Raw genomic sequence first — 23,133 nt, 5'->3', positions numbered from 1 at the left:
AAAAAGTTATTGAAATGAGAAGGGGTAGTGCTGACATAATCCAGAACTTAGGCGGGGTATAGAACACTGCTTGGAATTTTAGTGCAGCAGGGGTGGTGTTGTCAGTCCACTAAAAAATATTCAGAAACAGCATACATTTCTGGCAGGATCATCGTTTTTTTATATTTTGTCTTAAAAGACATAAGATGGGGAAATGTGCACATATTGGAGGGCTGTGGTGAATACATACTGTATTTTTAGATTTTTGTAGATGTGCTGCCACTGAACTCCCTTTGCATTGCCTTAGAGCTTTGAGGATCTTTTTAGTGGCATGTGATAATGTGCCTGGAAATCTCTCATTATACATTTAAAAAAAGTAAAATTGACCGAGAATAAAAACGTAGCAGGTAAAATAAATTGCGCAGTATGTTCAGTATTGATAAATCGATAAAAAGGTATAAAATGTCGATGTGCCAATAAATAATATTAGGAAACAAAACAAAACATGATTTGCTTTCCTTAGCAATGGCAAACTGTGTATATTTGCACATATGGAGACAGAACATCTGTTATCTCCCCTCAAAGCAAGTCTGAGTATATAATCAATGTTTCTCTTAGCTCTGATGGTTCCCATGAAATCCTGTTACTTACAGTTGATGTATACTATGCGTGAATTTAAGGGTAGCAGCCTATTTGGAACTGATTCCTTTGATATTTAGTTTTTGTTCACACAAACCCTTTGATGTTGCTGTGAGGTGTTTATGAGCTTCTGGCAGAGTCTCCAAAGTAAGGAGCATTAATCTTTTGTTTTGCTGATTTACATACTGAGCATGTTAGCTTGGTGGCTGCTCTCAGTTATATATTCTATTATTCTTGCATTGTTTCTGCTGTCACAGTGCATGTGCATTACACTTGAAATAATTAAACATGACTTTAAGTACATACACAGACTCAGCCTAGTTATTGATCTAATGCTAGCATGCGGTGCAAAGAGATAAAGAGTTTCTAGGATGTGATGGAAAAGGGCATTGAGTCAGTCAACATTATGATATTAATGTTAGTTCTTAAAATAAAACAAATACAAAAAAAATAAGAATTGAGATACTGTATTTCCTTAACTTAAATATGGCCAAGTCCAATGTACCCATCATCTGCATGTATCAACATTTAAATAAATACCTTCAAAAGCATTATCCAAGTAATCTGTATTGTAGGAACTAGTGTACAATTGGACTAGTTTAGTAGTAGACATGTGCACACTGAAATATGTTGTTTCGGAATTTGGTTTTGTCCGAAAAATACATTTATTTTGTTACTCCCTAAATTAGTTTTTATTTAGTTTCTGGAAAATCCAAATTAATTGAGATCAAATCTGTCAATTGAAGGCTTATGGTGTCTGTCGGATGTTCCAAGAAGATTCGGCGAAGCAGCTAAACTGTACGACGCCGCAATCGTACATTTCTTGTTGAATGCTCCGCCCACGAGCTATAGTAGAATTCTAATGTTGTTTGACTAGTAATAATTATTATTACTAGTCAAACAACGTTCAAATTCTTCTATAGCCTATGGGTGGAACATTTGACCATAATTGTCCACTTGCGGCGATCGTATGTTTTTAGCTGCCTCGTCGAATCTTCATTACTCGAATGTCAAATTTTTTCTCTCTATTTCGAATAATCTTGGAAAATTGGAAATTCCGACAACCAAACCGTGTTTTTTTTTTTCCTACGGAATGTTGGCTCAAACTTGTATTGCATAAACACGGTCACACAAATGTTGGAAATTCCGACCGTCAAGAACGCGGTGACGTACAACACTACGACGAGCCGAGAAAAATTAAGTTTAATGATTCAGAGCAAAAATGAAGTTCAATGATTCAGAGCATGCGTAGGATTTTTGTGCGTTGGATTGCATACAATCGGAATATCCGACAAGAACTAGCTCTCAAATTTTTGCTGTCAGAAATTCTGACAGAAAATGTCCAATGGGGACTACACACGGAATTTCCGACCAAAAGCTCACTTTGAACATTTCTTGTCGGAAATTCCAATCGTGTGTACGTGGAATTAGGTTAGGCACATTCAACCGCAGGTTCGATAGACACCGATCTCTACTGTCACTGTCATGTCGAATCATCTATCTATATCGAACTGTTGTCGCAACTATAGGAAAATATAATGGATACGAAAATAAAGCATTTTTTTATTTTGGATCTTTCGGATTTTGGATTGGTTATTGTCTGTTAAAACAAACGTGAAAATCCCAGAAATTTAGATGAAGGAGCAACAAACTGGTGGTTGTAGGGATCTACAGTGAACTAAAAATGACACTGATAAGCAGGAAAGACAGGCATCTAAATGTGCATATATTTCTTTGCGAAGGAGAAACGATCCATTCCTTTCAGTCATTAGCAAAATATGAGAACTCAGAGTAGGGTAAGGTTATAGGGCAGACACCACAGAAGGGCATGTCCTCAAAAGGTTGCCAGTGTCCAAACACCTAAAGGTATGTGCCTATAACTAGGGTTGTCCCGATACTGATACTAGTATCGGTACCGATACTGAGCATTTGCGCGAGTACTTGTACTCGCGCAAATGCTCCCGGTGCTTCACCGATACTTTATTTTTTTTCCTCTGAGTGGGAGCAGAGTGCGGGCAGAGAGAGGTCGGAGAGGAGACTGAGGGGGCAGAGAGGAAGGCGGAGAGGAGGCGGAGAGTAGAGCAGTCCTCGGGTATGTAAAACATGCCACTGGAGGAGAGCTGCTGCCGCTGCCTAGTTGTTCGGCGCTCAGGGAACATAACAGCTTTCATTTGAATAGCTGTGTGTTCCCCGCCACGCTTCGTCATATATAGCCCCTCCCCGTTGTTCGGGCACTTTGATAAACCGATCACCCATCCCAGGATTGGACGGGTGATCTGTCTATCAAAGTGCCTGGACAAGGGGCTATATATGACGACACGCGGCGGGGAACACACAGCTATTCAAATGAAAGCTGTTATGTTCTCCGAGCGCCGAACAACTAGACGGCGGGGGGAGACCTACACAAAGCTGAATTTGGGAGACACAAGGCTGCATTTGGGGGGAGACACAAGGCTGCATTTGGGGGGAGACACAAGGCTGCATTTTGGGGACACATGGCTGCATTTAAAAAAAAAGTATCGGTATCGGCGAGTACATGAAAAAAAGTATCGATACTTTGTACTCGATCCTAAAAAAGTGGTATCGGGACATCCTTACCTATAACCCATGGTGTATGAATATGTCACCTGTGTCATTTACTATACGATTAAAATAGATAAGTATCTGTAGGTGCACATATTTCATGCCTACTGGGGCCAAACAGTTATCTTGATGAAAGGTGGCAATGACTAACAGCTGGAATTATGTCATAAACTTGTGGGCACAAGGTAAAGGCTTTGAATTTGAAGATGACCCTTTTGATCTGAAAACCACAAAAAGGATGGAATACAACTCCTGAAAGAGCTTTAACCACTTCCAGACCTGCGCACGACGATGTACGTCCATTTTTTAAAGATTGATATCTCGGTAACGGCAGCAGCTGCTGCCACAACCGAGGTATCAATCTTTAGTGTGCGCGGTCTGGTAAACGATAACGGCGGTCTCCGCGGCGGATTCGCCGCGAGATCGCCGTTATCGGTGGCGGGAGAGGGGCCCCCCCCCCCTTCCCTCCCGCGCCCTCCGCCTCTTACCGGAGCCGTCGGTAAGCGGGGACGAGACTGAAGGAAAAATCTCCTTCGCCCGTCCCCATAGCTCTGCTGGGCGGAAGTGACGTCAAAACGTCAGTCCCGCCCAGCCTCTTAAAGAGACAATTTTTTTTTTTTGTCATTTGAAAAAATGACATTTACAATTTTTTTTTTTGCATTTAAGCCCAAATATGAGATCTGAGGTCTTTTTGACCCCAGATCTCATATTTAAGAGGACCTGTAATGCTTTTTTCTATTACAAGGGATGTTTACATTCCTTGTAATAGGAATAAAAGTGATCAATTTTTTTTTTTACCAGTGTAAAAAGTAATAAAATAAATAAAAATAAATAAGAAAACAAAAAAAAATGTTTTTAAAGTGCCCCGTCCCGACAAGCTCGCGCGCAGAAGCGAACGCATACGTGAGTAGCGCCCGCATATGAAAACGGTGTTCAAATCACACAAGTGAGGTATCGCCACGATCGAGAGCAAGAGCAATAATTCTATCCCTAGAGCTACTCTGTAGCTCAAAAAATGCAACCTCTAGAATTTTTTAAACATCGCCTATCGAGATTTTTAAGGGTAAAAGTTTGACGCCATGCCACGAGCGGGCGCAATTTTTAAGCGTGACATGTTGGGTATCATTTTACTCGGCGTAACATTATCTTTCACAATATATAAAAAAATTGGGCCAAATTTATTGTTGTCTTATTTTTGAATTAAAAAAAGTGGATTTTTTCCAAAAAAAAGTGCGCTTGTAAGACCGCTGCGCAAATACGGTGTGACAAAAAGTATTGCAATGACCACTATTCTATTCTCTAGGGTGTTAGAAAAATATATATATATAATGTTTGGGGGTTTTAAGTAATTTTCTAGCAGAAAAAAATGTTTTAGTCTTGCAAACACCAAATCTGAAAAACACCTAAGGTCTGGAAGTGGTTAAGGCAGAAACACGTGCAGCGACTCCTCGGTCCAGAAGACTCTGAAGGGCTTGGTAAACATGCAAGTAAAGGACACCAGAAGGTTTGAAGCCAGTAAGCAAGCAGGGGGTAGAAAATGTAACCTTTGGAAATTACCTCTGGCACCCAAGTAACAGATATGTGAGACTTTTAGGTGTCTGTAAAGACCAATATACATCCACTCACCCTGGGAAAAAAAAAGTGCTGGCATCATGTAGAGCAGGGCTTATCTGTGGCTTATCTGTGAGCTTGTCTCGTTTGAAGGTCTTTTAAGCGAATAAAAAGATAGTGTAACCTTGCGAGGATGATCCCTACTCTTCCATGCTTGGGGAAGATGAGGACGAGGACGTTTTTCATGAGCTTATCCAACTACACACCAATAAAAACATTTACCCAAAAATGGCATATCGCAAAGCACCTTCTTAAAAGCTTGCTCCAAAGTCCCACACTTCAACCAGAGTGTCCTGCGTATATACCCCAACATAAGACTGATGCAGGGAAGCAAGTGACTAGCATCTAGTGTCACAACACACATAAAGTTCAATGCAAGGAGCATCTGATGGTCAACATCACAGCAACTGGCTGGCTCACACAAAGCAGGAAAGGGTGAAGCCTGCTGCATGTGGCTTCTACAATCAGGAGACAGTGACCAACTGATAAAGCCGGGACAATAAAACCTGCATAACATAGGGTAAAACCTCCCATAGCCAGAAAGGAATAATAAAAAACCCCAATGGGGTAAAAGAGGGCTCACATAGAAGGCACTGAGGCCACAACTTCAGAGATAAACAAGATATTCAAAGGTGTCCCACACAAGGGGTACACTCTTGTTCGACCTGGTACTTCTTTGCTCTAGCACGTACAGCCCTGGTGCAGGCTTGTGTCCTGCCATTCATCATCCTTTTTAAGTAAGACACATAAAGTTGTTGTGATTTCAACATATTCAGTTACAAACCTTAAAAATTGTTTGTGAATTCTAGAAATGAAGCAAGCTCTGCTTTGTATTTTGGATTAGGTAATTCATGTATAGCATAAATGTTGCATTGTAAAGATTGTATATCCAGCCGAGTGTCTATGGCTTGCAAAGCAGATCTCAGTTTGTGAAAAAAAAAATTGTTTAGGGAGAGGTTTTATTCCATTGGTCTGTGAAAAATCTGATGGAGAAGGTGAATGGTTGAGGATTCAAGTAAATTGTTACACCATGTATTCCTTAAAACACAGTGACCTTTATTTTTGGAAATTGTTCCAAACCAAGCATAGCCCAAAAGACGTGTTTAAAGTGGAAAAGTCCCAGATGTGTCATAACAGTTGTTAGATTATTGGCCTGCAATGCAATTAGAATTTATAAATAGTCTTTATGAAGGTTTAGTTTAGTGAAGATGTTTGACCCATGGTATTGGGAAATTATATTCACTGTAGTAGGCAGTGGGTAAAAGTCTGGTATTTCTGTTTGTTTACCAGGCAAAGGTCAACACATAGTGAAATTTGTTGCTGGCAATGACCAGGTTAAAAACCCACCAGGGTTCTAGAAAAACCTCTGTTGCTCCTTCAAGACCACAGCCTGAAACTACTAAGGAAGGCCTGTGTACAGGCTGCATTGCTGGAGATATACAAGGATTCAGAGTAGAAAATGTGTGAATGTAAATTAGTCCAGTAAAGGCCTGCAGGTATCTTTTTTCAAGACACTGCCTACCAGTCATATTCCAGCTTCTGTATGATCCAGAGCTTTTAAAACCAAGTGCATGATACACGTTTACTCCTAATAGGTATGCTTTATGTTGGGAGACAAAGGCCCGGATTCACAAAGCACTTACGCCGACGTATCTCGAGATACGCCGCGTAAGTGCAAATATGCGCCGTCGTATCTATGAGCCGTGCCCACAAACTGAGATACACCTAAAAATAGGCTTCATCCGACCGACGTAACTTGCCTACGCCGGCGTATCGTGGGCGCATATTTACGCTGGACGCATGTGGCGCTCCCATTGATTTCCTATTCAAATATGGAAATGAGGGAGATACGTTGATTCACGAACGTACTTGCGCCCGGCTCATAATATACACGGTTTGCGTAAGTCGTACGTCCGGCGTAAAGCTATTCCCCATATATGAGGCGCAAATACACTAATAGGATTTTTTGTACTCACCATGAAATCCTTTTCTCTGACGTCCATGGAAGGACACAGCTCCTTAAATCTTGACAAGTGGGTTATGTTCCTGTTCACAGGAGAGGACTAGGCAGAAACAAGTTAGATAATTAAATACATGTTACTTTAACAGAGTTGAACAGCCCCGCCCAGGGGGTGATCCCTCCAGACATAACCCTCCTCTCTGCAGTATACAGCCTCAGTTCGTAGCAAGTAGTACAAACCTAAACAGGAGGGGTGGGTGCTGTGTCCGTCCATGGACGTCAGAGAAAAGGATTTTACGGTGAGTACAAAAAATCCTATTTTCTCTTATCGTCCATGGACAGACACAGCTCCTTAAATCTTGACAAGTGGGACGTCCCCAAGCAGTGTCAAAAACGAGGCGTGTGAACAGTATCAGTAAAACCAATTTTAACTTCACCCCAAAACAAGCAGAGCTCCTCAACAGAGGAGGTGCAACATTAAAGAGCCGCCTGCAAAACCTAGCGGCCGAAAGAAGCATCAGAAGATGCACTCACAGCAATAATGTAAAATCTGGAAAAAGTGTGAACGGACGAAATGAAAAAGACACACATAATGGAAAGTGAAGAGCGCTGCGCACCCCGATATATTGTGGCAAGGAAATTTTTCTCCAGTGGGGTTTTTTTAGCAGCGAAAATTCCAACAATTACAAAATTATATGTTAAAAGGGTTTATTGAATGTGTATATTTGGACACAGTCATGATAATAAAAACACAATTTAAGTCACAAGAATAAAAGTCCATACATACAGTTACAAACACAACACAACAAAAAAAATATTATTATCATGACTGTGTCCAAATATACACATTTAATAAACCCTTTTAACATATAATTTTGTAATTGTTGGAATTTTCGCTGCTAAAAAACCCCACTGGGGAAAAATGTCCTTGCCAAAGTGTGAACGGACAACCAAGTCCCGCCCCGCACACCTGTGAGACAGACGCATGATGTCGGAAAACCAAGGAAGCACCAATTGCCCTGGTCAAAAGTGCTGTGACCGGAAAAGTGGCGCCCGCCCGCTAAGAGCATAGGCCTGTATGACGGTCTGCCTGATCCACCGAGAAATGGTGCTCGACGAGACCGCCAAGCCCTTTTGTGGACCAGACACTGACACAAAAGGAGCATCAGATCTCCGAAACTGAGCCGTAGCAGGCAGGTACACCCGCAAAGCACGTACCACTTCTAAAGTAGGAAACGCAACCTCCATAGGATGCGACGGCCGAGGACAAAAAGGATGGAAGACCAAAGTCCTCATTCAGGCGAAAGGCCGAAACCACCTTCGGAAGAAGGGAAGTTCGCGGGCACACCACCACGTAATCCTAATGGAGGATCAAGCATGGGACTTGCAAGGCAAGACCGCCAACTCAGAAACCCTTCTGACAGAAGTAATGGCCACTAAAAATGCCACCTTCCGAGATAGTGTCAAGAGAAGAATCTCTCCAAAAAATGTTTCAAAAAAGGAAGGTTCCTGAAGAACTGAGAGCACCAGAGTCCAAACTCATGGGGGAAGAGGTGAACCAAGAGGGGGAAGTATATGACAAACCCCCAGCACAAAAAGGTACCCACCAGGGAATGGGCCGCAAAAGGCCACTAAAAAAAAACAGCCAAGGCTGAAATCTGCCCAGAGACTAACTCCATTTCAGAAGCTCCCAGGGCCCTATTCAGGCTAGACTAAATGAGAAGACTGCACAGTGTCACTGCCCGCCCTCAGTACACATCATGTGTGAGAGGAGGAAAAACCGTGAGGTAAACTGTGGGGCAATTCGTGAGGAGACCTGTGCTGCGCGCCGTAGGAACCAGCACCAGAGGTTATGGACTCAGCCAAGATGGCCGCCGAACGTTGCATAGAAAGGCTGACGCGGCCAAAGGAAGATGGCCGACCACAATAGTAACCTGTGCCAAAGTTCGGCTAAAGCAAAATGGCCGCCAATGGGATTTTCAAAAGTAACTGAAAATCACCCAAAAAATGGCGTCAGCGCCGCCAAAATGGGGGCAAAACACAGCATTTTGAACAGTGAAAGCCTAAAAAGGCTAAACAGTGTCCAAACTCCTCTTTGAAAAAGACCCCCAGCAGTAGAAAACACTGGGCAGAAAAACAACAGACTTGCTGGCTGAATCACCAGACGAAGATAAAATAAAGTCTAAAAAAATCAATGCAGCCATCACATCTAAGAAATGGTAAGCTGTGATACAAGAAATGTCTGCTTTGGGGTTTATTACCACTTTGACATACAATGTCATGCCAAACTGAAAATGCTGCTTGACTAGCTTCTATGCAAATACTAATACTGGCATCAATACTTTACTCAGACTTGTGCCAGGTAAGGGATTAAAAGTCAGAAAGAAAGAGGCATGATAGCCAAGCATCTAGCATTTTTAGTAGGAGGTTAGGAACTGTGGGCCAAATCCTCAAAAGGGATACGGAGGCGGATCTGCTGTTCCGCCTGCGTATCCCTGTGCCTATCTTTGGAACTGATCCTCAGAAGCAGTTTTCCAAAGATAGGCAGAAGATCTGACATCTGTAAGAGACTTACACTGTCGGATCTTAGGATGCAGTACCGCATCCGCCGCTGGGGGCATTTCGCGTCGAAATGCCGCTTTGCGTATGCAAATGAGGACTTACGGAGATCCACAAAGCTTTTCAGCTTTGTTTTTTCTCCGTAAGTTTACGTGCGTAAAATTAGGGCTGCTTTTACAAGGTGTAAACTGTTTACACCTTGTAAAAACAGACCTTTTTTTCGATCGCCGCGATTTTTTTTTAAATTTGATTTTTTTTTTTCGCCGTATCTTTTTTTTAACCCGTCACAATTTTTTAACCTGGCGCGATCCTCAAAACTCGGCGTATCGTAAAAACACGCGATGCACGTCGGGAAAAATGACGTCACGGGCATGCGCAGTACGTCCGGCGCGGGAGCGCGCCTAATTTAAATGGGAATCGCCCATTTGTATTAGGAACGCCTTGCGCCGGACGGAGTTAAGTTGCACTGCCGAAAATTTCCAGGTAAGTGATTTGAGGATCGGCACCTAACTTGGGAGATTTGCGGCAGTGTAACTTAACTCGGAAAAGTTAAGTTAAGCCCGTTTTTTGAGGATTTGGCCCTGTGACCTTCAAACTTTACAACTATAGAGAGCGCAGGACAGACAGTTAGGAAGTACTCAGTGAAAGGATGTGAGCCACTGTGACTCCATCTTAGGAATAAGTATCCATCTTAGATTCATCTCGTCAAGACATTATTATTCTCTCTCTGTTTTAGCCTGTTCTAAGTAACCATTTGTTTATAGAACATAGCTTGTTATTCGACCTTTAACGCTTATCTTATGTTTTGGAGTTTATAGACAGAGTTCTGTGTTAAAGACGCATTTCAATGTATTGTTATGAGAACATGTCTGCTGATAAACTTGTTGTTGTACCATAAGATGCTAAGACCATATTAGTACTTCCACCTGATGTATGACCAGGTTAATTTCTTCTGTAATCTTATTACTTGTAGAATATTATAAAAGCCATGAATAAAGATATACCATTAGATCATTCCCTGAACTCGTCTCAGTGTGCAATTTATGGGTTCAGAAGTGATTTCACAGCGCTGCGCCTTGAGATAAGGAACAACGGGGTCCGATCGTGATAGTACTTAACCCTTTCACTCAGTATGGACCAGAATGTAGTGACATCTTTGAGAACAACTCTGAGGCTGCATTCACACCTGAGCGTAGCGTTTTGCCGCGATATTTGCGGCGTTTTTTTTTTTGCGGCGTTGTTTACCGCGTTTTGACGCGAATCTGGACAGGTCTAGGGTCACCAATGTTAAAAACAGAAAAACGCCAAAATCTGCCTAAAAAAAGTCCCAGAACTTGTTTGAGCTTCAGGCTTCAGGCGTTTTGTAGTGGAGATGTGAACCATCTCCATAGAGAATAATAGATTTTTTCCCCTCCAGCGTTTTGTAGCTTCAGGCTTCAAGCTACAAAACGCCCAGGTGTGAATGGGGTCTTATTCAAAGTTATTTATATCTCCTAGCTTCAAAGCATACAAAGTATGTGTGCTCTATATTCATGATGCCTGTACTTTTACTATGATAGGGTCCAAACTGAATTTGTCACACTTCTTTTTAAGCTTTCATAAGTTTCACAGTTTAGTTACAAAGTAACCTTTTGAATTTTCTGTTGCAGAACCATAGTTTTTTATTTTTTGTTTTACAAAGGTCATCAAGGCACACTTTAAATCTTGTGCGGCAACATCTAAACCAGATTTCTGATTTTGGCTGCTGTCAAGCTGTGACAGTGAAAAGCACTCAGGGAAGGAAAGGTTGCAGGTTTGTGAAAGCGGAGTTGTAGAAAATTGAAAGAAGACCGTTGTAACAATCAGTGTGACTCTGCTGATAGTGGCTAATTGGCTTGGAGGGTCCTATGGCTGGAGCAATGAGACTGATGATCGATACCTGAGGCAAAGCTAAAGTCTGAACTGGATGTCAAAGCATAAGTACAGACAAACCGAGATAGCAGAGCATTCAGTGTCATCAGTACATGGAGGATTGCTTTCTGCAAGATGCCGATCTTAGAAGTGCCTTGTTTTTATTATAGTCCTAGATTGCAAGCTCCAATGAGCAGGGACCTCGGATTCCTCCTGTATTGAATTGTACTGTCTGCCCTCATGTTGTAAAGTGCTATGCAAACTGTTGGCACTATATAAATCCTGTATAATAATAATAGTCTTTGGTGATGAGAATAGAACTGTGGGGCAGAACAACTAGCCAGAGCAAGCTCTTTGAAACTGCCCAGCTGTAATCAGCAACACAGTACAGAGGTAGCAAACAAGTGAAAGGAACTGGAAACAAGACAAAGACATAACCAGGGTGCAGGGACATAGGAGAACCCCATGAGAGATGGCTGCCAATGGCAAAACAAAACAAACAAGGGCATATTTTTGTATTGTTAACCACTTCATTGGGCACTTAAACCCCCTTCCTTAAACCCCCTTCCTGCCCAGACTAATTTTCAGCTTTCAGCGCTGACACATTTTGAATGACAATTGCGCGGTCATACAATGCTGTACCCAAATGATATTTTTATCATTTCTTTCCCACAAATAGAGCTTTCTTTTGGTGGTATTTGATCACCTCTGCGGTTTTTATTTTTTGCGCTATAAACAAAAAAGACAGAACATTTTGAAAAATATTTTTTTTTACATTTTGTTATAATAATATCCCAATTAAAAAAAAATATATATTATTTTAATCAGTTTAGGCCGTTACGTATTCTTCTACATATTTTTTGTAAAAAAAAAAAAACGCAATAAGCGTATATTGATTGGTTTGCGCAAAAGTTATAGCGCCTACAAAATAGGGGATAGATTTATGATTTTTTTTTTTTTTTTTACTAGTAATGGCGGCGATCTGCGATTTTTTTTTTCTTCAGGCCTGCGATATTGCGGCGGACATATCGGACACTTTTGACACTATTTTGGGACCATTCACATAGCGAACAGTGCTATAAAAATGCATTGATTACTGTATAAATGTGACTGGCAGTGAAGGGGTTAACTCTAGGGGGCGAGGAAGGGGTTAAATGTGTAAACTGGTAGTGATACTAACTGTGTGGGGGGAGGGGAACTGAGTGGGGGAGGTGACCGATGCTGTGTCCCTATGTACAAGGGACACAGCATCGGTCTCCTCTCTCCCTGACGGGACGTGGAGCTCTGTGTTTACACACAGAGCTCCACGTCCCTGCTGTCACCGCCGATCGCGGGTACCTACCAGGCATCGCCGCTGCCAGGCACGCGCATCGGCTTCTCAGCGATGCACCGGGCAAAGTTTTTCCCTGCTGCGCGCCCCCAGCAGCGTGTGCGAGGAATGCAAATAGAAGGACGTCAAGGGACGTCCACCCGGCACTTGAGAGCCGCGCTGTGGACGTCTTTCGTCTACAGCGCAGGTCTCAAGTGATTAAAGTAATCTTCACCAATATAGAAACACACTATACAATAAACTTACCTTAGACTTCTCGAAAAACCCTGTGAACTTTCTTGTACACCTTTGGCGGCATATCTAGAAAAAAACATATTTAAAAAAAATAAATATACTGATTAAATTATGCCTGGCGGGAGCATACATGCATCCATAGAATTCTCTTGTCCAGCCTGCAAACTGAATGATAGAAAACAAATAGATTCCTCCATCCATACAAACAACGTAGAAAGATCCACATCCACCCTGTTTGGATATTTTATTCTGAAGGCAGCAAGTGCCGATTGACTGCAGTCGCTGTTTGGACAACAATTTTTGGGCCAGCTCTTTCGACAAAAGTCAATTGATTAATTGACTTTTGTTGAACCGTCCATGACAGGCCATACATGGAGCAGATTTCTTTCCTGCAATCATGGGTTGACAGTGGAATCCCTCCCACCGAGCCATTTATTCTCATGGTGGGGGAAGCCCCCCCCCCCCCCCCCCAGGAGAAGACAGCTAATATTGCTAGCGGCTATAACAGCTGCTAGCAATAATGTCATGTAAAATCCAGCAGGCCGGTCATTCACACCTGCTCATACATGGTTTGAATCTCTTCTGGTTCTTGCTGAGCCGGACAATACTCAAACTAACTGTCTATGGTCAGCCTAAACCACCCACTGTTAGAATTTCAGCCGATTCCTCTGTGTGGCCAACTTTACCTTACTAAGGGACACGATACAAAAAAGTGCAGGCAAGAAAACAACCATAATTTACTTATGTAATAATTGTGCTGACAACTAGCAAATGATAAGCTGAACTCCAAGCAAATATAAAAGACACAAATGGCAGCACAGTAGCTCCATGGATAGCACATATTCCTTGCAGCACTGGGGATCCCAGTTTGAATCCCAACCAGTACACTATCATTATGAATTTTGCATGCTTGTCATGTGTTTACATGGGTTTTTCTGCTGAGTACTCTGGTTTTCTCCCACAAAGGCATGCTGGTAGGTTATCTGACTGCCTATGTTGGACATAGTTTGCGTGCTCATGCGAGATACATTTATTAAAGGGTTTTTTAATGCAACTAGTGTAAGTACTATATCTCAAGTTAAAGGGGTTGTAAAGCAGGCCTCGACAAAATCCGGGCGTCCGATCGCAATTGCGACAAGAAATTGTGACCTGGCGCCGGGGGAAGCTTAGGCCTCCTGTGTCTCTGTGCGCCCCCACCTCCCCCGCCGGGCGATCGCGGCGGGCCCGCGCCCGCTGGTAGTTGAGGCCGCGGCTTTGCGGCCTAAGCTTCCTTCTGTGATCTGGCGCCATCTTGTGGTGGCCATTGGCATTACAAGTAAGACAGCAGTTTTAATGTGTTTTTCACTGTTTTCACTGCCATCTCCTTCCCTCTAATTAGAACCCCCAAACATTATATATATTTTTTATTCCAACACCCTAGAGAATAAAATGGCGATCGTTGCAATACTTTCTGTCACACCGTATTTGTACAGCGGTCTTACAAGCGCACTTTTTTTGGGAAAAAATACACTTCTATTTTTATAAAAAAAATAAGACAACAGTAAAGTTAGCCCAATTTTTTTTGATATTGTGAAAGATAATGTTACGCCGAGTAAATTGATACCCAACATGTCGCGACGTTTAAAAAATTCTACAGGTTGCATGTTTTGAGTTACAGAGGAGGTCTAGAATTATTGCTCTCACTCTAGCAATTGCGGCGATACCGCACGTGTGGTTTGAATACCATTTACATATGCAGGTGCTACTCACGTATGCGTTTGCTTCTGCGCGCAAGCTTGGCGGGACGGGGCACGTTTTATGGCTCCTAACTTTTTTAGCTGGGTCCTAGATTCCAAGCAAATTTGTCAAACCCTGTTGTAAAGGTACAATTTTCTTTCCTAAATAGCTTCCTTTACCTTAGTGCAGTCCTCCTTCACTTACCTCATCCTTCCATTTTGCTTTTAAATGTCCTTATTTCTTCTGAGAAATCCTCACTTCCTGTTCTCCTGTCTGTAACTCCACACAGTAATGCAAGGCTTTCTCCCTGGTGTGGAGTGTTGTGCTCGCCCTCTCCTTTGGACTACAGGAGAGTCAGGACGCCCACTAAACCACAGCTCCTTTCTCTATTTGCAACGTAGAGAGCATCCTGACTCTCCTGTAGTCTAAGGGAGGGGGCGAGCACGACACTCCACACCAGGGAGAAAGCCTTGCATTACTGTGTGGATTTACAGACAGAAGAACAGGAAGTGAGGATTTCTCAGAAGAAATAAGGACATTTAAAAGCAAAATGGAAGGATGAGGTGAGTGAAGGAGGACTGCACTAAGGTAAAGGAAGTTATTTAGAAAAAAAAATAATTACCTTTACAACCCCTTTAAGGCCCCGTACACACGACCGGATCTATCCGCTGGGATTGATCCGCGGATCAGTTCCAGCAGATAGATCCGGTCGTGTGTACGGCCTAGCGGACATTTCCCAGCGGATAAAAATCCAGCCGACGGATTCCCAGCGGATAAAAATTTCTTCTTAGCATGCTAAGAAATCTATCCACTGGAATCCAGTCCAGCGGACTGATCCGGTCGTCTGTACAGACTCACTGGATAAGTCCGTCCGATCCCATCCCTCGCATGCTTCGTAATGATTCGACGCATGCGTGGAAGTATTTACCTTCCAGGGTCGCGCACGTCGCCGCGTCATTTTGTGGCGACGTCACCGCAAATGTATTCCGCTGGGATTTTGATCTGATGGGGTGTACAGCCATCAGATCAAAATCCGCCAGAGGATTTATCCGCTGGAAACGGTCCGGTGGACCATTTCCAGCGGAAATCCTCTCGTGTGTACAAGGCCTAACTTCGAATAGCCCTTTTGCAATCTCCATAAACAGCAGTGGTTTGGAAAAGGGAGAAGAAGGATCCAAGGATCCAATTAGGTGTGCTAGAAGGAAAAAGAGCAGAATGAACATGGGTATAACCTCATCAGTCTGCTGCTGCTCTTTCACTTTCTAAAAAGATGGGATGAGAATGGATACCACTGTGTTCCCCCCAACTGTAATGAAATCATGCACCAGACTTTGCTTTGTAATTCTTAAAAATGGATGGGGAGAATTGTAAAGCAGACCCTTTATATGTATTTAATTTGTGTATTTAGTGGTTTGACTGGTTCCGATTGTTAAAAGCAAACCCTCAATTTCTTTCCTATATTCATATAATGCATGGACTTTAAGCCAATTGGAATCCAAATGGATATTTTTATACTTTGTGCCTCTGGGCCTCAATGTAGAATTTGATTTAGTGGGTAACCGCTCAAAGAGAACCAGGTAATCTGATTCCTGTGGTCCGAGCCAAGGGTGCAGGCAGTGCAATCAAAATGCAGGTTAGGATGAAGGAAAAAAGCTGGGACAGCCGCACTCCAAAAAAACTCCTCCTTTAATTAAAAATCACAAAATACATGCCACAGCAAAAAACAGCACAACAAAAGAAAAGCTGACGTTTCGCACTATGCCTTAGTTAGCTATGAAGAAGCACTAAGGCATAGTGCGAAACGTCAGCTTTTCTTTTGTTGTGCTGTTTTTTGCTGTGGCATGTATTTTGTGATTTTTAATTAAAGGAGGAGTTTTTTTGGAGTGCGGCTGTCCCAGCTTTTTTCCTTCATCCTAACCTAGAATTTGATTTAAATTGCTTTCTCAGCGATTTGTAGTTTTTTTGGACAATTTTTTACCACCCTTTATTAATATATCTCTACCACCCATTATTTAAAGCTGTCTCTTTTCACTTATTCTCACCTCACCAAAGATCACCTGCATGCCTATGCAAATATTCATATTATTGTATGCCAATTTGTTGTCGCACGTGTCATTTCCGGTAGCAATAATTTATTTTTATTATTACCAATTTTTAAACCAACCCCATTTGTATTTAAAAAAAATAAATGCAAGATTTTAATTAAAAAAATATTTTATTATTGCAGCCACACGGACAAATTAAAAGTTTTATCTCCATGTTGACGTTGTAAATACATAGGGCCAGATTCAGGTACATTTGCGGCGGTCTAACGTATGCCATTTACGTTACACCGCCGCAAGTTTTAAGCGCAAGTGCTTGATTCACAAAGCACTTGCCTGTAAACTTGCGGCAGCGGCGTAGCGTAAATACGTCCGGCGCAAGCCCGCCTAATTCAAATGGGGCGTGTATCATTTAAATTAGGCGCGTTCCCGCGCCGAACGTACTGCGCACTCCGTTTTGAAATTTCCCGCCGTGCTTTGCGCGAAATGACGTTGCACCGACGTAATCTTTTGAACAGCGACGTGCGTTACGTCCATTCCTATTCACGGACGACTTACGCAAAAAAAATAAATAAATTTAAATTCGACGCGGGAACGACGGCCATACTTTAACATGGGCAGTCTAAATATAAGCCATGAAATACCAGCCGTAACTATCCGCCGGGAAAAAAACGACTAGCGACGACGTAAGAGAATGCGACGAACGCGCGTACCTTCGTGGATCGCCGTAAACAGCTAATTAGCATACCCGACGCGGAAAATTACGCAAACTCCACCCAGCGGGTGCGGAAGTATTACACCTATGATCCGAAGGCGTACGAAGCTGTACGCCTGTCGGATCGAAGCCTAAAGCCGTCGTATCTTGGTTTGAGGATTCAAACTAAAGATACGACACGGCAAATTTGAAAATACGCCGGAGTATCAGTAGATACGCCGGCGTATTTTTACTGTGAATCTGGCCCATAGACTTTACACACCTTACATATCACACCATTTTAAATCACCATTAAAATGGCCGCGCTCAGCGGCACACATAGACCTCCAGCAATATGGCCGCCGAACACTTCCTGTGACTGAGCTCCAGGAAAATGGCCGCCATGATTAGAATACTATGCACCAATATAGCAACATCTTTGTTTTCTATTCCCTGATGAAGTCACGTGGTCAATGACGATCTGCGTATGGACACTACAAGCACCGGAGCCTCTTTATCATAGCCTCAGTATCTGTATTATAAGGATTTGTTTGCCTGGCAATATTTTGTTTTGCACATTTGCACTTTACCACTGCTACAGCACTTGCTGATAGGGCAAGTTACCTTACTAAAACAGTAAGTATATTTTGGATTGTGTTATATGAACTTGGGACCACAAGCTTTTTGCACATTATTTATTTGTGCAATATATCTTTTTAGTACTGCTAGTACACTAATGCTGTACACACGATCGGTCAAACCGATGAGAACGGTCTGATGGACCGTTTTCATCGGACCAAACCGATCGTGTGTGGGCCCCATCGGTTATTTATCCATAGGTTAAAAAAAAAGCCAACTTGTTTTAAATTTAACCTATGGATTCCTAACCGATAGAAAAAAAACGATCGTTTGTAGGCACGTCCATCGGTTAAAAATCCATGCATGCTCAGAATCAAGTCGACGCATGCTTGGAAGCATTGAACTTCGTTTTTTTCAGCACGTCGTCGTGTTTTACGTCACCGCGTTCTGACGCGATTGTTTTTCTAACCGAGTGTGTGTAGGCACGACTGACCATCAGTCAGCGTCATCGGTTGACCGATGAAAGCGGTCCATCAGACCGTTCTCATCGGATGGACCGATCGTGTGTACGCGGCATTAGAATTGGAACATTTATTATTGTTTTTTAAAATCACGGATCCTTGCACATTGCACTTACATGTTTTGATTTAAGAACTATTTTCAACAGCTCAACACTACTTTGTATACACATTTTTCAACATAAGGTATGGTTTTACCTTGTTAAGTGTTTTGCAGCAATTGGTTTACTATTAGAATACCTCATAGTAGCACGGAAATATCTCCTATACATATACTCATATATGATTTCCTAGGTGTAGCTAGTAGATGTTAGACACATTCAAGTGGACTTGTTTATTAATATTAAATAAATATTAAAATTATTAATATTAAATTAATATTAAAGACATGTTACTTATCAATGCAGAACAAGCAAGTCTCACATTTTGAAAAAGTTATTAAGTAATTCTACTTTACTTACCTGTGCCATGCAAAATCGTTTCCAGATGGAACCTTTTAGCTCTGCAATCTGTTCTTCAGTCATTTCTCTTGAAATGTTTTCAATTGGATCCTGTAAGATGATAAAAAAAATGTATGACCACCATAAAATATTTTCCTTGATTATACTTCTTTTTTTATTATAAAACAAAATATTACAACACATAGTACGAAAACAATAATACAACACAACAATAACAGTCCTACCTATTGTTTTACATCCCCTGTTTCCTTATAGTCAAAATCAAGCATATATCTATTTCATACATATCTCCTCCCCCCCCCCCCCCCCCCCCCCCCCGATATCCCAAGAAGAGCATCTAGGGGAAAAACAAGACAAAACAAAAACAAACAAACAAAACAAAAAAAGGAACATTTTTTATTGGAGGTGTTCTCTCCCCCGACCCCTCTCTATGGTTCTGTAGTTCTTAGGATAATCATACACATATCCCTTTAAGGTTCCCGAGCATTTTCTAAGACGTTCAGCCTTACCTTCCTTAAGCCTCTCCCCTGGAGTCCAGATAGGACTTTCAGGTTGACCACCATAAAATATTATTGTTGAAGCCGCTATAGCCATCATTCATCCAAATCATGTACATCATAGCTAGCTACATAGCACACTGATGACACAGTGACCAAGCCACCTAGTTGAGCCACTGTTATCTCTACACCTGGAGTGTTTACACAGCAATCATCCCAATCACAGCTCATCTTACAGGACATTAAGCTGCAACAATCATCTTTTTATCTTATAAACACAGACAACATAAACATAAATATGATCTTAGTATATATAAAAATCTAATCATGGTATATTTTTGAGACCCTGGAAACCTACATCCGGTTTGCATTTTCTTCACTTCATTCAAAACACACAGAAGTTGCAATTTGCAACTGGTGTCAATGTTAACGACACCCCAAAAATAATGCAACCAGATTGCATGGTACTTTTGCCCCAGATTGCAGAACCATGCAATCTGGTTGTAGTGTATTTCCAAACATAGGGCATTACCTACTTCTGCTGCGGTGCAGTGCAATTTGAGCCCATTCCAAATGAATCAGCTCAAATCGCACCGCACTGAACCCCATGTGAATTCCAGTGTCAAAACAGACTCTACTGAATGTTAAAATCCTAAAACACACTTATGAAACTGAGATGTGAAATACATGCTTAGGGGTCCACATATAAAAATTGGCTAAATTAATCATATATTACATTCGTGCCTGATACAAGCATTTGTTCAGCTGGCCATACATGGAATGAAATTTGACTGGTCCAGCAAGCAATAATGAAGACACTCCTAATTAGTGCCGGGTGGGAGGGGTCTTCTTGTGAGATCTGGGATACTCATTGTACCCTGAATCGATCTGGAAAAATTGTGGCATTACTGTTAAATCAGACAGCAAAATAAATGGCATGAGCCATTTAAAATAAAATACTTTGGACTGCGATTTATTTTTACAATGAACAGGAGGGATAGTTACCACAGACCTGCAAATATAGCAGACAAGAGGTCTGCCTGTTCACTTCAGTGACAGCACCAGAGAAATAACAGAGAGTCTTACTGTATTGCAGTTGTACACTTTTAGACAACCGTTGTAATTTTAAGTATGTTTTGACATAACCTAAAGGGAATGAAGTGAGGGAGAGTTATCATTCAGCCAGGAAGCTTAAAGCATTGTCAGAAGTTCTAACTCTTTCTACTTTACTTTGTTTTTCTATTGTATGAGTCCGGGTTGAAGACATTTACAATCACTTGCAGTCCTGACAGGCAAGAAAATCTTTCCAATAGGGAAAAAAAAATCTGAAAGCGACTGGAGTTGTGATTTAAATTGTCCTTGCTTCTGATGCAGTGAAACAGGCAATATAAGGATGGTGAAAGAAAAAAAGGAAATATTTTGCCAGGTTTATACTGTATCATTTACAGACTATAGAAACTAGTAGCTGGATTCACGTAGGGCGGCGTATGTTTGAGCCGCCGTAGCGCATCGTATTTACGCTACGCCGCCGTAAGTCAGAGAGGCAAGTGCTGTATTCACAAAGCACTTGCCTCCTAAGTTACGGCGGCGTAGCGTAAATGGGCCAGCGTAAGCGCGCGTAATTCAAATTGTCTATTGAGGCTAGAAGTTCTCCCCCTTGTATGGTGGTCACTACTGAGCATATTGACTCCATGCGAAATGAGTGGATGTTTAGGAATTGGTTTAGATCCTTGAGATTTAGAATGGGTCTGACATCTCCATTTGGTTTTGGAATTGTAAAGAGGTTTGAAAAAAAACCTGCGCCCTGCTCCTCTAATGGAATCTCTATGATTACCCCTTGGGATAACAAGTGGTCTTAAGCCAGAAACAAGGGCCTTCTCTTTACTGGGTCCTTGGTAATGCTCGATCTTAGAAAACGTGATTGTAAAAATTCCTGAAATTCCAGCTTGTAACCTAGAGATACTGTGGAGATGACCCATCTGTCCTGAATCATTTCCTGCCAAACCCTTGAGAATCACAGAAGCCTTCCCCCCACTCGATCGAGCGGGGGTGCCCCTTAATAAGGAGGCCTTGGTGCTCTGTTTTGCAGCCTTCATTCCCAAGGGTTACCTTTGATCCTGAGCTTGGCCTTGGGTTTTACCTCTAGGGCCTGGCTGAGGAGGCCATCGCCACTGCCTGCTGGCTGTTGTCCCAGAGACTGGGGAAAGAGAACGTTTAAAAGAAGGACGTTTACTTTTTCTTTTGACTGGTAAAAGGGTAGTTTTACCACTTGAAATCTTTTGGATGTACTTATCCAAGTCATCCCCAAACAAACGCTCTCCATGAAAAGGGAATCCAGCCAAAAGTTTTTTTACATGGTGCTTCAGCTGACTAATGCTTCAGCCACAGAATCCTGCGCATATGAACTAGCAGGAGAGCGAGACAAGATGCCTGCTGAATAGAATCTTTGATAGCATATACCGCAAAACATAAGTCCTTGGGAAGGCCGGCCAAAACTTTGGCCTGCTAAGCAGGAACAATTTTAATAATCTGCTTCATTTGATCCTTTAGGCCCTAAAGTTTAGGGACTGGCACATGCCAATCGTTGCTACTGCAGACTGAGTTACTGCACCAGCCATAGAAAAAGAAGTGTTAAGAAGAGATTCCAGCTTTTTGTCCGCTGGATCTCTAAACACCTGAATATTATCTGCTGGACAGGTTAGAGTCTTATTCATGAAAGAGATGGCCGAGTCTACTGCTGGAACACTCCATCTCTTGGTGAATTTTTCCTCCATGGGATAAAGTATGGAAAACTTTTTTAGGAGGGGGGGGGGGAACTTAGGGTGATCCCAATCAGCATAAATACGTTTTTCCAGTAACGGGTGGACTGGGAAAGTACTGTATATAAAGCCTGCAGGGACCTTAGAGACCCTAAAGAGGAGGTAGGGGCTTCAGCCATCTTGGCTGAGGGCAACTTATACGTGGCACGAAAGGCCTCTGTAAAAGATTGCACCTGCAACTTCAGAGTCTGTGAAGCTGAAAAAAGCTCTTCTAACTCCCGATTCATCAGATTGCTCCTGTTTCCTGTCCGCTGATGGTGACTCCTCCTCATCAAACTGCTGATCCTCTGAGTGAGGGTCCAGAGCGAGCCCGCTTTCTACTGCCCTCTGAAGATGCTGTAATTAAAGCAGCTAACCTTTCTTCCAAACCCCCTAATTCCGATGCAAAAAAGTCATCAGTGACGTATGCAGGGGCTGCAATGTTGGTAGAAGCTGCCATGCCTGACAGGACTAATGGCTCATCCTGACCAGCCACCTCAGGTCTTTCAGGGGAGGACGGTACCGCAGAGGCAGGACCAAGATCCTCAGACCCCGATGTTGACGTCTTTACACCCCTTTTACCTGCCCCTGAACCTCCTTTTCGGGAAGGCATAATCGTAACCACAAGTACTAAAAATACTTGCATCCACTGCTGAGCCTTGTAGTTCAGCAACAAAATGCTGCTATCACTGCACAGCCTGATGCTAAATAGGTGTCTTTACAAAGGTATGCCTGTATCCAACACATAAAGCTTACATCCCCCTGAAATGTTGATGTGTCCCAACGTTAACAGGGCTACTCACTTCTGAGGCTTTTATCAGTTAGCCTGCACCTGCCCTGTGAGCCGACGTGCACACCGGAATCCACGCGCACATTGGGCGGTAGCCATGCCCCCCTCTTTTCCCGCCGTCCCAGCCGTCTGTAGGCATATAAGTGTCTCCTGCATGTGCACGCGTGTGAGCGGCCGGCAGGGGTAGAGAAAGAAAGACCTGGACATGGGGGACCACCGGGAGCCCTGCAGGCAATGAGGAACCCCCCCTTCC

The 23,133-nt window shown here is 42.5% G+C and overlaps 1 protein-coding gene across 1 annotated transcript in view; it reads right to left on the bottom strand.

Moving 5' to 3' along the window:
* The window catches only part of SLF1 (SMC5-SMC6 complex localization factor 1), a 157,707-nt gene that overhangs the window by 77,227 nt on the left and 57,347 nt on the right, over positions 1-23,133 (bottom strand). Inside the window, exons 6-7 of the mRNA XM_040342271.1 lie at positions 18,796-18,885; positions 12,798-12,851 (exon numbers count right to left, since the gene is read on the bottom strand). Of these exons, the coding sequence (XP_040198205.1) occupies positions 12,798-12,851; positions 18,796-18,885 (144 nt within the window). The remainder of the gene's footprint in view (positions 1-12,797; positions 12,852-18,795; positions 18,886-23,133) is intronic.

This window comes from Rana temporaria, chromosome 1, assembly GCF_905171775.1.
Source record: "Rana temporaria chromosome 1, aRanTem1.1, whole genome shotgun sequence".
Classification (NCBI taxonomy): domain Eukaryota; kingdom Metazoa; phylum Chordata; class Amphibia; order Anura; family Ranidae; genus Rana; species Rana temporaria.
The sequence above is the reverse complement of the archived record's forward strand: the minus strand, read 5'-3'. Positions and strand labels throughout refer to the sequence as shown.